This window comes from Cetorhinus maximus, chromosome 9 (genome assembly GCF_964194155.1).
Source record: "Cetorhinus maximus chromosome 9, sCetMax3.hap1.1, whole genome shotgun sequence".
NCBI lineage: Eukaryota > Metazoa > Chordata > Chondrichthyes > Lamniformes > Cetorhinidae > Cetorhinus > Cetorhinus maximus.
In genome coordinates, this window is record NC_135887.1 from 83,244,820 (window position 1) to 83,259,630 (window position 14,811).

A 14,811-nucleotide genomic window follows, 5' to 3' on the forward strand; every position below is an offset into this window, starting at 1 on the left:
AAAATGACCTCCTGGTAAGAAGACTACAAGTAATTACCACAACCACAGGAAAACAGCAGCAGGAACAGCCACAGCCAGCAATAAGCACAACCACAGCAACAGCACAAAGCTCTAGCAGCAAAGAGCTGCAGCTGAGACCAATCAGGAAGCACAGCCTGGTCATGGGTGTTAATCACTTGTACATAATTTTCATTATTGTAAATAAACTCCCAAGAATGTCTCCCTGCCTTAGGCTCCTTGTTCTGATTTGCAGTGTTCTTGTCACTCAGATGTTAAACCTTGGTTTCTGCACTAAATACAGTCAAGTGTCTCAGTCCAGAGCCTCTTCCCTGTGCTTTGTGCAGCCTTCAGACCAAAGTGATGGTCCAGCCTCGCACTCACTAGACACATTACTGATGTCTGCACCTCGATGGTGTTTGCCATTGCTGCCAGAATGTTGTGGGCAGGCATCACAGAGTTCTGTCATTCTCTCTGTGTGCTCTCAGCACCTTTAAGGTGGAGCTGGCACCTATCTTGTCAGCATCTGTGACCAGTGACGCTGTGCTCCTGAAGGGGTCAGGTGCCGAAGGTGGACAAAGGATCACGTGCATTTAAAGTTTCATGGCTGTGTCTCGATGATATGACCCTGCTCACAAAGTGCAAGTGAGCTTCCCTCGGCCAGATAGGAGTCAGACATTCTCAGAGGCTGTGTGAAGATCTATGGAATGTCCTCACTTCATGTCGTCATCATCCTCCTGGAAGTGAGCAACTATTAGGGGCTCCGCTGCATCTCCATGACGGGAACCTTATCACAGAGGGTACGTGCACTGTTGTCAGCCAGACTGGAGTCAAACATTCACAGATGCAATGTGAGGATCTATGCTGTCTGCTCACTGCATGTTGTCATAGTCCTCCACAAGTCTAGCAGCTATGAGGGCTTCCTGAGCACGTCTGCCTTGTCCGGCCAGTGTGATGGCCTCATTGCTTCACCATTGCCTTCGAGGACTTCCTCACCCTCATCCCCGTTATTGTCCTCCTCATCAGAGGAGACATGCAGCTCCTCCATCTCCTCCTCAGCCATCCCTCTCCCCGTTGCAGCGCCAGGTTGTAGAGGGCACAGCAGGCGATGACAATGCGTGACACCCTCTGTGGACTATGTTGCAGCAGGGCTCCATCAGACCGGTCTGGGCATCAGAGCTTCATTTTCAGCATTCCGCTGGTTTGCTCCACCAAGGTGTGAGTTGCAGCATGAGCCTCATTATACTTTCGCTTGCCTGTAGTCTGAGGCCGCCGCACTGGTGTCATCAGCCATGTCCTCTGCAGGTAGCCCTTGTCCCCAAGGAGCCATCCCTGCAGCCTCTGTGGGCCCTGGAAGACATGAGGGATCTGAGACCTGCTAAGGATGTAGGAGTCGTGGACACTCCCTGGGAACCATGCACCGGCCTGCAGGATGCGTTTATGGCGATCTCATACCTGCTGAACATTCAGCGAGTGGAAGCCCCTGCGGTTGACGTAGTTGACCACTTGTTGCCACAGAGATCTGAGCGCCAAGTGAGTGCAGTCAATGGCACCCTGCACCTGTGGGAAAACTGAGATCTGGGCAAATCCCAGCCCTTTTCTGGTCCCGGGCGAAATGCACTAAGTTGTGTGCCTTTGCGAAGATGGTATCCGTGAACTCATTGATGGACTTGTGGGTGGAGGCTATCAATATCCCACAGAGGTCACCTGTGGAGCACTGAAAAGAGCCACTGGCATAAAAATTGTGCGCCGCAGTCACTTTCACAGCCACAGGCAGTGGATGCCCTCCATGTTCCCCTGGTGCCAAAGCCTGCAGCAGCTGGCAGATGTGACCAACCAGTTCCCTACACATGTGCAGTCTTCGGCAACACTCAGTCATCTGCAGGAATGAAAGGCGCTGCCTATAGACCCTGGGTCTCGCTAGGCATCGACCAGTGATGGCTTGCTGTGGCTCTTCAGCAGTGTGTGTGGGAGCAACAGCTACCTCTTCTTCCTAAGCGTGCTGCTCCTCCCTCTGCCCAGCCAGGCGCCTCAGTTGCTCTCTTCTCCTTCGTCTCTGCTCTCTGTATGCCATGAACATACAGCTAGTTCACCAGGCTCCATGTTCCTGATGTACTTTTCCTGCAGGATGAAAGACAAAGACGTATGGGCTAACTTGGGTGTACTAAGAACCTCCCTTGGTTAAGTCTGAAGGCCTCTTAATGCATGCCGGAGTGCTGACGACCACTTGGATGGCCAGAGTTTAATGCACTGCATGGCTGTCCGAAATCCCACCCACATTTGTTCCACTGCACTTGACTGACTGGCTGAAAATTCGCCCACTGGACTGCATGCTGTGCTCTCAGCTCAGGCGTAGGCATTCTCCTAACCTGCACTGCAAGGCTGCACTGTTCGCTTGAACCATGGGGGAGACTGGTCCAAACCTGAAATGATGACACTCCACCAGTGACTGCTCCATGGCCAGCAATCCACTAAATCGTTCATTAGTTTGCAGTCTGTGCCCAGGGGTGAAAAGTTCAGGAGCATTTGGTGGCACTTTCGTGCCTCTGCGTTGCTTGAATGGGCAGATAAACAAGGTGCCAGACTCCAAGCGTGTCAATGTGGCTGCATTTGAACTGTCTTAGCTACAGAGGTATGGTCACTTTATACAAAGTTTCCTCAATGTGTGGCCGTTTCCCTCCACCCCCACCCTGCACATGCTTGTGCACTACCTTCAACCGCAGTGCAACCCTTGCCCTCCCCCCACCAAAGTCGCCTTGACCGCAGTGCAGCTCTTGCCCCCTCCCAAGGCGCCACAAACACAGTGTGGCCCTCGTCCCTCCCCCAAGTTGCCTCAACGGCAGTGCAGCCCTTTCCCCTCCACCCAAGTTGCCTCAACTGCAGTGTAACCCTTGTCCTCCCCAAGTCGCTTTGACCTTGAAGTTTAACAAGCAACCCTGGCGAGCGCTGCGCAACCTTACTGTGCACTCACCTCTGAGTTCTGCGCCTGCGCAGTCACTGCCTGTGAGGGTGCGTCCAGCGCCATGGCTGGGCATTCCTCAGCCATCACAGCCTCACAGATGGCAAAGTCACTGGCAGAGGGGCAGAGAAGCTGCTGCCACCATCCAGAGCACCCTGAGAGGAGCCCACAGAGACAGCACGAAGCTCATCTGCCAACGTGAGATCGATCAGGACCTCCCTGCTCGCCATTGATGGACGGGCACTTAGCAGAGATATTAGGTGCCTCATCACTCTCACCACTGGCAGTGACTTCCTGAGGTCATTAACTGTGTGAGGGCTTGCAGGTCCAAGCACAGGTGGAATTTAACCCTGAAAAGTGTGAGGTGATACACTTTGGAAGGAGTAATTTGACAAGGAAGTATTCAATGAATGGCACGACACTAGGAAGTTCTGAGGAACAAAGGGACCTTGGCGTGCGTGTCCATAGATCTCTGAAGGCAGAGGGGCATGTTAGTGGGGTGGTGAAAAAGGCACATGGGACACTTGCCTTTATCAATTGAGGCATAGATTACAAAAGTAGGGAGGTCATGTTGGAGTTGTATAGAACCTTAGTGAGGCCACAGCTGGAGTACTGTGTGCAGTTCTGGTCGCCACATTATAGGAAGGATATTATTGCACTGAAGGGGGTGCACAGGAGATTCACCAGGATGTTGCCTGGGATGAAATATTTAAGTTATGAGGAGAGGCTGGATAGACTTGGGTTGTTTTTGTTGGAGCAGAGAAGACTGAGGGGCGACCCGATCGAGGTGTACAAGATTATGAGGGGTATGGACAGGGTGGATAGGGAGCAGCTGTTCCCCTTAGTTGAAGGGTCAGTCACGAGGGGACATAAGTTCAAGGTGAGGGGCAGGAGGTTTAGGGGGGATGTCAGGAAAAACCTTTTTACCCAGAGGGTGGTGACGGTCTGCAATGCACTGCCTGGCAGCGTGGTGGAGGCGGGTTGCCTCACATCCTTTAAAAAGTACCTGGATGAGCACTTGGCACGTCATAACATTCAAGGTTATGGGCCAAGTGCTGGTAAATGAGATTAGGTAGGTAGGTCAGGTGTTTCTCATGTGTCGGTGCAGACTCAATGCGCCGAAGGGCCTCTTCTGCACTGTGTGATTCTGTGAACCCCAGAGACCACTGACTCTGTTCTTGGAGCTGCCTCTCCTTGAGAGTTGCCACTCTCTCAATGAAGGTGGCAGTGTGCTCGGTGCTCAGGGTCAACGCAGTACTCATGCTCCACATGGACTCTTCCATGACAGAGACCATGGCATGCAAACGCTCAGGAATCTCTGCCAGATCCTCCTGCACATCCCACTGGACATTCAGCATCTGTTGCCTAATAGACATCTCCAGAGGCTTGTCATCTGATTCAGACTCGGCATGGTGCTGGCCTCCAGCAGTCCTCCGACTGCCAGTGCCCTGAGCACTCTCTGCCTCCAGCAGCTCCTCATGCGAGTGTGCCGTGCCCTCCCCACTGTGCACTGACGTTGTAGCCGGCAATCTAATGACCACTAAGGTGGTTGTATCAGTGCTGTTGCCTGGTGCAGAGAGGAGGTGTGACGTAGGCGTATCTGATGGGCACTGGTCCTCCGGTGTCAAAGGTGGCTCCTGAGGGTCCTGCAATTGTTTGCTGGATGGCAATTCTAGGGGAGGAAAATGACGTGTCAATAGTATCAGTCATCACACTGTCAGTGTGCATGCTAGGCGGGCTGGTGAGATAATGGAGATCTGCATCATGGTGCCAACCTCAACAATGGGGACTGAAGGTTTGAGGTTTCCTTTTCAGATGAGACAATGCAACAATGTTTACACACTCTGACACTCTCACATCTGTGCACTGCACTCTTACCTTCATCAGAGACCCCTGCCTCTCCACGACCGGTGGACCGAGTTGGGTGTCGGCGCTCCATCTCCAGGGCATCCATCTCGTACCTCGTCAGAATCATTAGGCTTGCAGGGCCTCTGCCTGTCCTTGACCTCTCGGTGGTGTTATGGCTTCTCTTCTCCTGAAAGGACAGAGAAGCATTGATTAGTGCACTCTCTACCTGCAGCGCCATTGCAGCCTGACCAACCTCACCTGAGGAACACCTTGCAGGGCACATCCAAGTCATGGCCCTCAATCTGCAATGCAATCAGGCCAAGCAGCCAGAGCTCACCACCTTGTCAGTGACAGTTGGCACTCAGACTCTTACACCCCTGAGCACCATAGTGGGGTGGACAGCTGTTAACACTTCTTCACAAAGATCCATACCAACTCGGTATTCACGCTTGCCGCACGCAGTAGATCATTGAACCTTTTACAGCACTGCACCCATGTGCGCCGCACAACATCATGGCCACTGACCTGGGCTGCCACCTCTGCCCATGCCTTCTTGATGAGGTGCGGTGGCCTCCTTTTGCCATCCATGGGCATCAAGATGTCCCACCTGACACTGACCTCCTCCACAAGGATTTCCAGGCATTCATCCAAGAACCGGAGTGGGGGTTAGGTTATGAGTGCCCACTGGACTTGCCCTCCTGCCGGGCGTGTCCAGCAGGTGCAGATGCCATTGCTATTCCACACAAATTGAGCATTGTTACCTGCTTGAGCAGGCTCATGTCCCGATCCTCCTCCACACAGCAAGGCCACTTTGTCTTTGATGTTCTTCAGGTCAGACCTGATTACTATAAAATGTCCCTGCAGCAGCTGCATTCCTACATTGCAGGCCACGAGACCATCCAATGCATCATCCACACAACTGTGCACAGAGTTTATCAGCTTCTTGTAACGCTGCAGCAAAAACATAATTTAATATTTCTCTCAATAGAATGAAAATCATCTTATCAATCACTTCAAACTGTGTTTTGTGGTTCAGTGTACCTTAGAATCATAGACTGGTTCCAGTACAAGATATCATGTCAGTGCTGACTCTCTGCAAGAGTACCTCAGAAATCCCACTCCCCTGCCCTTTCCCCATTACCCTGTAATTTTTTTTTCACTTCAGGTGTTTTATCCAATTTCCCTCTGAAAGCTACAAATGAACTGCCTCCACCACACTCCCAGGCAGTACATTCCAGATCCTAACCATTTACAGCATAATATATTTTCCCTCATGCCACTGTGGTTCTTTTGCCAATTACCTTAAATCAGTGTCATCAGGTTCTCAACCCTTCCACCAAAAAGACCAGTAAAGGAGAACAAGTCCAGCTTCTCCAAGCTATCCACGCAATTGAAGTCCCTCATCCCTGGAACCATTCTCGTAAATTTTTTCGGCAGCCTCTCTAAAGTTTTCACATCTTTTCTAAAGCGTTGTGCTCATAATTGACACAATACTCCAATTGAGACCGAACCAGTGTTTTATAAAGGTTTATTGTAACTTTCTTGCTTTTGTACTCTGTTTCCACTTATAAAACCTAACATCTTGTATGTCTTTTTAGCTATTTTCTCAACTTATTTTGCCATCTTCAATGATCTGGGCACATATACCCCTAGGTCTCTGTTTCTGCATCCCCTTCAGAATTGTACCCTTTATGTTATATATATTCTTGAAGTCTATCTCTATCCTCCTCACAGTTTAAAATATTTCCAAGGTCGGTGCCATCTGCAAATTTTAAGATTCTGCCCTGCACATCCAAGTCTCCCAAGAAAAACTTTTTTTTTGTTCAGTTACAAATGCAGCCTGGGGGCCTGTGGAGAAAATCATGTTTTGAAACTCCGTGGGCACAAATTTATGTAGCGTAGTATTATGATGCAGCCGATCGTAAAGGTTGAGTTGTTCAAATCCCAGAGGGAAACTTGAAACAACTGTCATAACCCATTTTTGCAATTTGTATGTTTCGAGATGCAGGCTTTGAATTCAGTAGTGAAAAGACCACTGAGTCTCAAGAAGTTTTTTTATAAAACTAACTTAAATATTTATTAATACAATAAAGATTGTAAACACATACATACGTCTACAAAATTACTATAATAACTACAAAAATCCCCTAATTATTCTGACTCTTAGTTACACCTCCGTTAAGGCAACAATAAATCTCATAGATTTAAAGAGACACCTGGCAAAGCACACCCTGGACAGTTGTATTCAAAATGAGTTTCTTTCAGTTCTGGGTCCTTCTCAACAGCAGCTTTACAGGTTCGAGGCTTCTCACACTTGTTGGATCTTAAAATGCCTCTACCATACACACAATCTCTTTTCTCCTTTTTACGTATCTTTCTCTTTGAATGTAAATTTTCCATTGTATCACTAAGGCCAGAAACTTAGCTATGTTGGGCAGGCTGGGCGGGGCCGGACGGGGGGCCGATCGCTGCCCACGATCGGCTGTGCGCCACCATTTTACATGGGCGGGCCAATTAGGGGCCGCCCAGCGTAACGCACGGCCAGTAGTGCTTAGCACTACCTGTGCGGGCAGGGAAGGAGGGAGAGTCGTGGCTTGGGCTCTTTCGCGAATGCATGCAAAAGAGTGCGGCAATCTCTCTGAGGCACGGAGCTGCCTCAGAGATTAAGTTCATAATAAAAGTTTTTCTATAATAAAGTTAAAAATAATTTAAACATGTCCCCTCATGTGACAGTGTCACTTGAGCTGGGACGTGTTTGTGAACTGTGTAAAAATTCATTAATAATTTTATAAAACCTTCAGGAAATCTCATCCAGCCCATGGATGAGGTTTCCTGAAAAACGCGAAGGCTGCTTGGGCTCTTCGCCTGCCCGCCAACCTTAAGGTTGGACGGGCAGGGTTGATAACTAATTTAATTGGTTTTTTAATGGCCTTACTAGGCTGTGGACGTTTGGCAGGCGCACAGCCACCTCTGGCGTGTGCCCGCCACATGTAATGTCTAATGTCTAATGTGTGCTGACGGCGGGGCACACGCCTGACATCACCGCGCGTCGTTTTGAACATCGGAGTGTCGGGCCTGCCCCTGCATGCCGACGGCAATATTCTGGCCTAAGCTTTTAACTTCACCTCTTCTAACAATGACATCCTTTCATCTCACCAATTTTATTAGTAAGTTGAAAAAAAATAAACACGTTGCTTGGCGTCTTCTAGCTAGGGGTAAGATTTCACCCGCAGTCTTGAATGGTTTCTTTTAACAAACGTAAATTTACACTTTACCTTCTACCCTCCTTACATTTACATAATTAACATCTCAAAACTACTATGCATCGAAGCACCCAGACTAACTGGCTTTAATCCAAATAAGACACACACAGTTACACACATAGGCCAGAAATTTCCCCTCATCGGGGGGATTCTGCAGGGCAGGCAGGGGCAGGCGCGAACCCGATCGGCGCCCCCAATCAGGGACGTGCTGCCATTTTACGTGGGTGGGCCAATTAAGGCCCGCCCAGCGTGACACTCGCCCGGAAGCGCTGAATGCTCCTTGTGCGGGTGGGGGCAACTTCCCTGAGAGGTTCCCTGTGCTCTTTCATGCGCATGCACGCGAAAGAGCGCAGAGATCTCCCCGAGGCACAGAGGTGCCTCAGGGAGATTTGTTTCAGTGCTTAAGTTTTAAATAAAGGTTTTTAACACTTTTAAAACATGTCCCTCATGTGACACTATCACATGAGCTGGGACCTATCAAAGAATAAATGTATAAATTTTTATTAGGTTTTAAAACACTTCATGAAACCTCATCCCGCCCATGGATGAGGTTCCAAGAAAAACGCAAAGGCCGCCCGGGCTCTTCGCCTGCCCGCCAACCTTAAGGTTAGACGGGTAGTTCATTAAATTAATTTAACTAGGTTTCAAATGGCCTTAATAGGCCTTTGACAGTTTGACCAAGTCGGCTGCGCGCCCGCCAAACTGAAAATCTAAATGACGCACGGTGACGTCACCCAATGTCACCGCGTGTCATTTTACGCATCAGCGAGTGGGCCCCCCTTCGCTCGCTGACGGGAAAATTCTTCTCTTGGACACAGATCCCACTAGAACTCTATTTTTAAAAAAATTTCCAATAACATTATTATACCTTCTTGTCAGTAGCATCACTAGGCCTTGCAGCACTTAATGTGCAGTGTAAGTTCAGAAGAAGGCCACACACAGGTGCATCCCCTGTATACATGGAAAGCTGCGAATGGACACAATCCTAACCAGCTGATGTGACACTAGGATTGAAAACTTGCTCCATACAGGTCCTGTCTACATATGTGTTAATCACTTGAGGGAAAAAAATACAAGAGCAGAAAGGCAAAATCGATCCTGAACTAGGGCTATTTAAAGGACCACTCAACAAGTTGCAGGTGGAGTGTTTTTCACTTACTTTTGCTCAGACAGAATTGGTGGAAGCACTGTGGAGTGTTGTTGGAGGTGTTTTTGGTAGTTGATGATAAAAGTCAGTGAGGAGAGAGGAGTAATGGACTCATGTATGGGACGGCTGTTGCAGTACTTCTTGTTCTGCAATATGGCTAGCAGGTGGAATGGAGGAGGCCGAGATCAGAAGCTCAGTGAAGAGGGAGGAAAAGTAGGGCCCTCTGTCAAAGGCCTTACCCATCACAGGCATTCTGGGAGCAACTGAAATGAGCCAAGAGCAATGCCTGAGGCGGTTCATATTTACATCATTCAGGCCGAACTGGAGCCTCACCGTATGGCCAGGACAGTCGCCGCACTGGATTAAGTTTACGGATGATAGAAGATGTGTGACCAGCCAAGTGAATGTTGAAATGGTTGAGTCTAGAGGTAACAAGCACGTGAGCTGAGACAAGGGGCAAAGTTGGGTTATGGACAGAGATGAAATAGGCAGTCTTAGTGATAGCACAAATTTAAGGTCAGAAGCTCATCTGGGGATTAAATGTGGCACCAGGGCTGCAAACAGATTGGCTGGGTCATACTAAGAAGTTCATCTCAGTGAATGCCTGCTATCATGACAAGAACCACAATGCATTCACCCTGCAATATTCTGCTCTATCCCATGTCTTTGGGCCTTTGAGAAGGCCCAAAGGCTGGCTGCTCAGGGACAAGAAGTACCCACCTCTGAACATGGCTTTTCCCCCTTTCCGTCATTCCACCACATAAGCATGACACCTGATGATAAAAGTATGAGAACCTTGTGTCACATTGTGCAGCAGGCAATTGGTCTTCTAAAACAACGTATCTACTGACTAGACCAATTGGGAGGGGGGGGAGGGGGGCAGGGGGGTGGTTTGGTGGTTTATAGTACACGCCAGAGAGTGTCTGCAGTTTATGATAGTGTGCTGTGTCCTCCACAACCTGGCTATTATGAGGGTGCAACCATTATGCAATCTGGAGGCCATATTGGGAGAAGAAGGAAGAGCAGGAGATGGAGGAAGAGGAGGAGACAGGAAGGAGGCAACATGGACTCCATGCAACTAGATACAGCAAGCGCATGAATTGTGAGGCTCCGGTTCATTTGAAAAAACCAAACCATCCCAACTTGAACCCACCATTCCCCATTGTCACATCCATTTCAGACTCACCATAAGTCCCTTGGTCAACATTTGCTATGATCACCATGGAGACCAATATCTTTTTACCAGACAAAAGATACTTCAAGTAAAAAAGTAAACTTTACTTTAGATAATCAATACAACAAGGATACACCTCACATAGTTACAAGCACTTGCATTACTTCCTGCACAAAGGCGGCACCACATGCAATTTCACACTCTTTCCAACTTGGTCTCCATTATGTAAAATCTCTCATGTCCCACTCAATTGTTTCACCCTTTAAGTCGCATTCACCAGCAGCCGTATTCCATTCGATGTCCCCGGACACAGTTAATACTGACAAGTGCACGTCTATGAACCCTTTCTCACTCGGGTCATAACAGTCCCAATGGGATAGCTATCTGGAATTCCTTTTTAACTGACCATCCGACACACCTGGTTTACAATCTGGTCCTCTGATACAAACACTCACATGTTGCCCCACGAAGAGCAGAATTTCCAGCCTCTGACCTATTCTTGTGGCCGTCATATTTACATGGCTGGTCCAGTTATGTTTCTGGTCAGCGGTAATCCCCATGGTGTTGATGGTGGAGGATTCAGGTATGCTAATGCTGTTGAATATCAAGGGGAGATGGTTAGATTCTCTCCAGTTGGAGATGGTCATTGCATGACACTTGTGTGGCGTTTATATAACCTACCACTTTTCAGCTCAAGCCTGAAAGTCGTTGAGGTCCATATGGGCATGGACTGCTACATTATCTGAGGAATTGCGAATGGAACAGTCTGCAATCATCAGCAATCATCTCCACTTCTGACTTTATGATGCAGAGAAGATCATTGATGAAGGAACAGAAAATGGTTAGGCCTAGCACACTGTCCTCTGGAACTCTTGCAGCAATGTTCTGAGATTATTGGATTCCAACAACCACAACCATCTTCTTTTATGCTAGGTATGACTCTAGTTAGTGGAGAATTTTCCCCAATTCCCACTGACTTTGTTTTTACTAGGGTTCCTTGATACTACACTCAGTCACAAGCTGCCTTGAAGTCAAGGGCAGTTACTCACATCTCACTGCTGGAATTCATGTCTCTCGTTCATATTTGGACCAAGGCTGTAATAAGGTCTGGAGCCAAGGGGTTTTGTCGGAACCCAAACTGAGCCTTCCTGAGCAGGATATTGGTAAGTGCCCCCTGATAATGCTTTATTGACACCTTCCATCATTTTGCTGATGATTGAGAGTAGACCAATAGGGCATAATTGGTCATATTGGTTCCTTCACCACCTGTCATTGGCCCAGTCTGGTAGATATTCCTCAAAACTTGGCCAGCTTGGTCAGCAGTCATGCTAGTAAGCCACTCTTGGTGATAGACATTGAAGGCACCCACTCATAGTACATTCAATGCCCATTATACACTCAGTTTGTCTCCCAACTGGTGTTCAACATGGAGGAGTATTGATTCATCAGTTGGAGGGGGACAGTAGATGATAATCAGCAGGGGATTCCTCAGTCCTGTTTAACCTGATACTATAGCTGGGATTGCCCATCCCCGCCATGGCAGGATCCAGCACGGGGGATGTGGCAGGCCAGCCAAAAGTCCATTGTTTTTCGGTGGGACAGAAGATTCCTGCGGCGGGTGGGGCCATAAAATCCAGGTTTATGAGATTTAATGGAGTCTTGAGTCAATGGTGAGGACTCGCAGGGCCACGAAACTGTACACCACTGTGCTGCTACCACTGGTGGGTCTGCCTTTTGGCGACAGCCCTCTTGCATCTGAACAATGATATTTTGGGTTCAAGTCCCATGGCAAGACTTGACCACATAATCCATGCTGGCACTTCTGTGCTGTATTGTAAGTGATGTTGTTGTTCTGATGAGACATTAAAACAATGCCCTGTTTGCTTACTCGGGTAGACATAAAAGATTCTGCACTGCTAATTCAAAGAAGAGAAGTGGTGTCCAACATTTAACCCTCAGTCAGCACCTAAAATAGTTGATCTGCTCACTTATTTCATTGCTGTTTGTGGAAGCTAGCTGTATGCAAATTAGCTGCAGCATTTACCTAATTACAAAAGTGACTACACTTCAAAAGTGCTTCATTGGCTGTAAAGCACTTGGACACATCCTGTGATTATGAAAGATGCTGTATTAGTACATCTTTCTTGCTTTCTACTTTGCTTCGGACGTTTTTGGCTTTGAGATATTTTTGTCTTTCCCAGTGTACAATTTTTTTATGCATAAAATGAAGCAAAATCTCTTGGAATGATCTGCAGCATCTTCACCCAGATTTCCAAATCAGGTAGCAGCAGAAGCCCCCAATAGCAGGCTCAAGATACAAACGCATTCAAAAAGTATTGTAGAATTCAAACAGGAATCTGTTATCGATCTCCTACCAGTTGTTTTAATTAGGTGGCCATCGCCTTTAGATTTAACAAGGCAAATTTGCATTTTTAAAATGAATGTGTCGATGGAGTTTCATTTATCTCCTGGCTAAAACCACAGTGTGTCAATATCAGAAAAAGTATCTTTGTCTTCATGAGAGATAAGATGGTTTAATCCACAAAACTAGCTGGTAACTCTGAGGAGCCATCTTAAGTTTTAGTTTTACTACTTTTAAAAGTAGTCTTTAAAAAACATGCCTTTACAGATTTATAATACCGTTATGCAGGTACTGTGTCATGACACGATAAAGATCCTCTCAGGTTTGCAATTAGTCTATGCTGAGCCATCTGTGTAATAGCAGCACTCTATAATAAATTTAGCATACAGTTAGTAACAGTTCCACTTCAATAGTGTTTCACTGAGTTGATATTTTCTGTAAACATTTAAAAATTCATTAAGCACAAAAATTCTAACCAACTTGAACTGTTTGATCTGTTGAAAGGTCATCTACCTGAAAAGTTGGGTTGGATTTTACCAAATGACGCAGTTCTGACACTGGTGTCATCTGCGGGTTTTGCGGCCACACAACAGGTGGTGGGACATCCACAGTGATCTTCCACTACAGCCAATTAGCATATGGGCAGCAGGGAAGCCATCCAATACCAGTGGTGGACAAGAGCTAGTGTCAGTAGGTAGGTTAACAGTAACATTTTTAAAGGCCAGAATGCGGCCTTTATGCTGGCTGCACACAAAAAAGGCAGAGGAAGTGGTGCGACAGAAGTGAACTCTACAGGTAGTGAGGATATGAAAAATGACCTAGTGAGGTCCGGCAAGGTGAGTGGCATGCATGATGGCAAGTGGCAGCCTTGCATGTCTTATATAACAGCCATTAGATGTGAGGCAAGGTGACTGGTCCATAAACAGGAACTCACCAAGGAACATTGTGCAATGAGCACAGAGTTGTCTTACAGCAGAGGACCATGGTCAGTCATGAACGCCTGCTTGCAGAGGCCTTCCAGTGGCGTGATTATGGTCATTTAAAGTGGCGCAGTCTGATGAGCATAGCTGGCCAAGAGAGTTGTGTGACACTGTATTCTGTCATTGTAGGAAAAGCGTGTTCATAGTGCTATAGCATGGAGACAAACAGGAGGACGTATGTCCTTCACTGCGCTAATAAAGCAAATGGAGGAGGAAGCAATGTAGATTGGATGGGAGGTAGCAGACCAACTGTTTGTGTGTGTGTGGAGCCCAGAGTGAGTGAGAAAATTGATGGTCATGGTTGCCAAATTTTCTCACTAGTATTTGTATTGGTGCCTCTGTGTTGGGTGTTGCTTGCTAAGCCAGCATTTATTGTCCTTGAGAAGGTGATGGTGAGCCGCCTTCTTAAGCTGTTGCAGTCCATGTAGTGTAGATACAGCCACAATGCTGTTAGGGAGGAGTTCCAGGATTTTAACCCAGCCACAGTGAAGGAAAGGTGATATAATTCTAAGTCACATGGTGACTTGGAGGCGAATGTGCAGGTGGTGGTGTTCCCATGCATCCCTTGTCCTTCTAGGTGGTAGAGATCGTGGATTTGGAAGCTGTTGCTCAAGAAGCCTTGGTGAGTTGTTGCAGTGCATTTTGTAGATGGTGCACACTGCTGCCACTGCATGTCAGTGGTGGAGGAAGTGAATGTTGAAGATGGAAGATGGGGTGCCAATCAAGTGGGCTGCTTTGACCTGGATGGTGTCAAACTTCTTGATTGTTGTTGGAGCTGGACTCATCCAGGCAAGTAGAAGTATTCCATCATACTCCTGACTTGTGTGTTGAAGATGGTGGACAGGCTTTGGGGAGTGAGGAGGTGAGCTATTCTCAGAAGTCCCAGCCTCTGACCTACTCTTGTCGCCACAGTATTTATACAGGTAGGCCAATTCAGTTTTTGGTCAATGGTAACCCCCAGGATGTTGTTTTTTTTTAATTCATTTGTGGGATGTGGGTGTCGCTGGCTGGGCCAGCAATTATTGCCCATCCCAAATTGCCCTTGAGAAGGTGGTGGTGAGCTGCCTTCTTGAACTGCTGC

The 14,811-nt window shown here is 47.6% G+C and overlaps 1 protein-coding gene across 1 annotated transcript in view; it reads right to left on the reverse strand.

Moving 5' to 3' along the window:
* tkfc (triokinase/FMN cyclase) overlaps positions 1-5,755 on the reverse strand; it is a 148,244-nt gene extending 142,489 nt beyond the window's left edge. Inside the window, exon 1 of the mRNA XM_078548952.1 lies at positions 5,566-5,755. Coding sequence (XP_078405078.1) covers positions 5,566-5,677 — 112 coding nt within the window. The 5' untranslated portion in view covers positions 5,678-5,755. The remainder of the gene's footprint in view (positions 1-5,565) is intronic.
* Between the last annotated feature and the right edge of the window lie 9,056 nt (positions 5,756-14,811).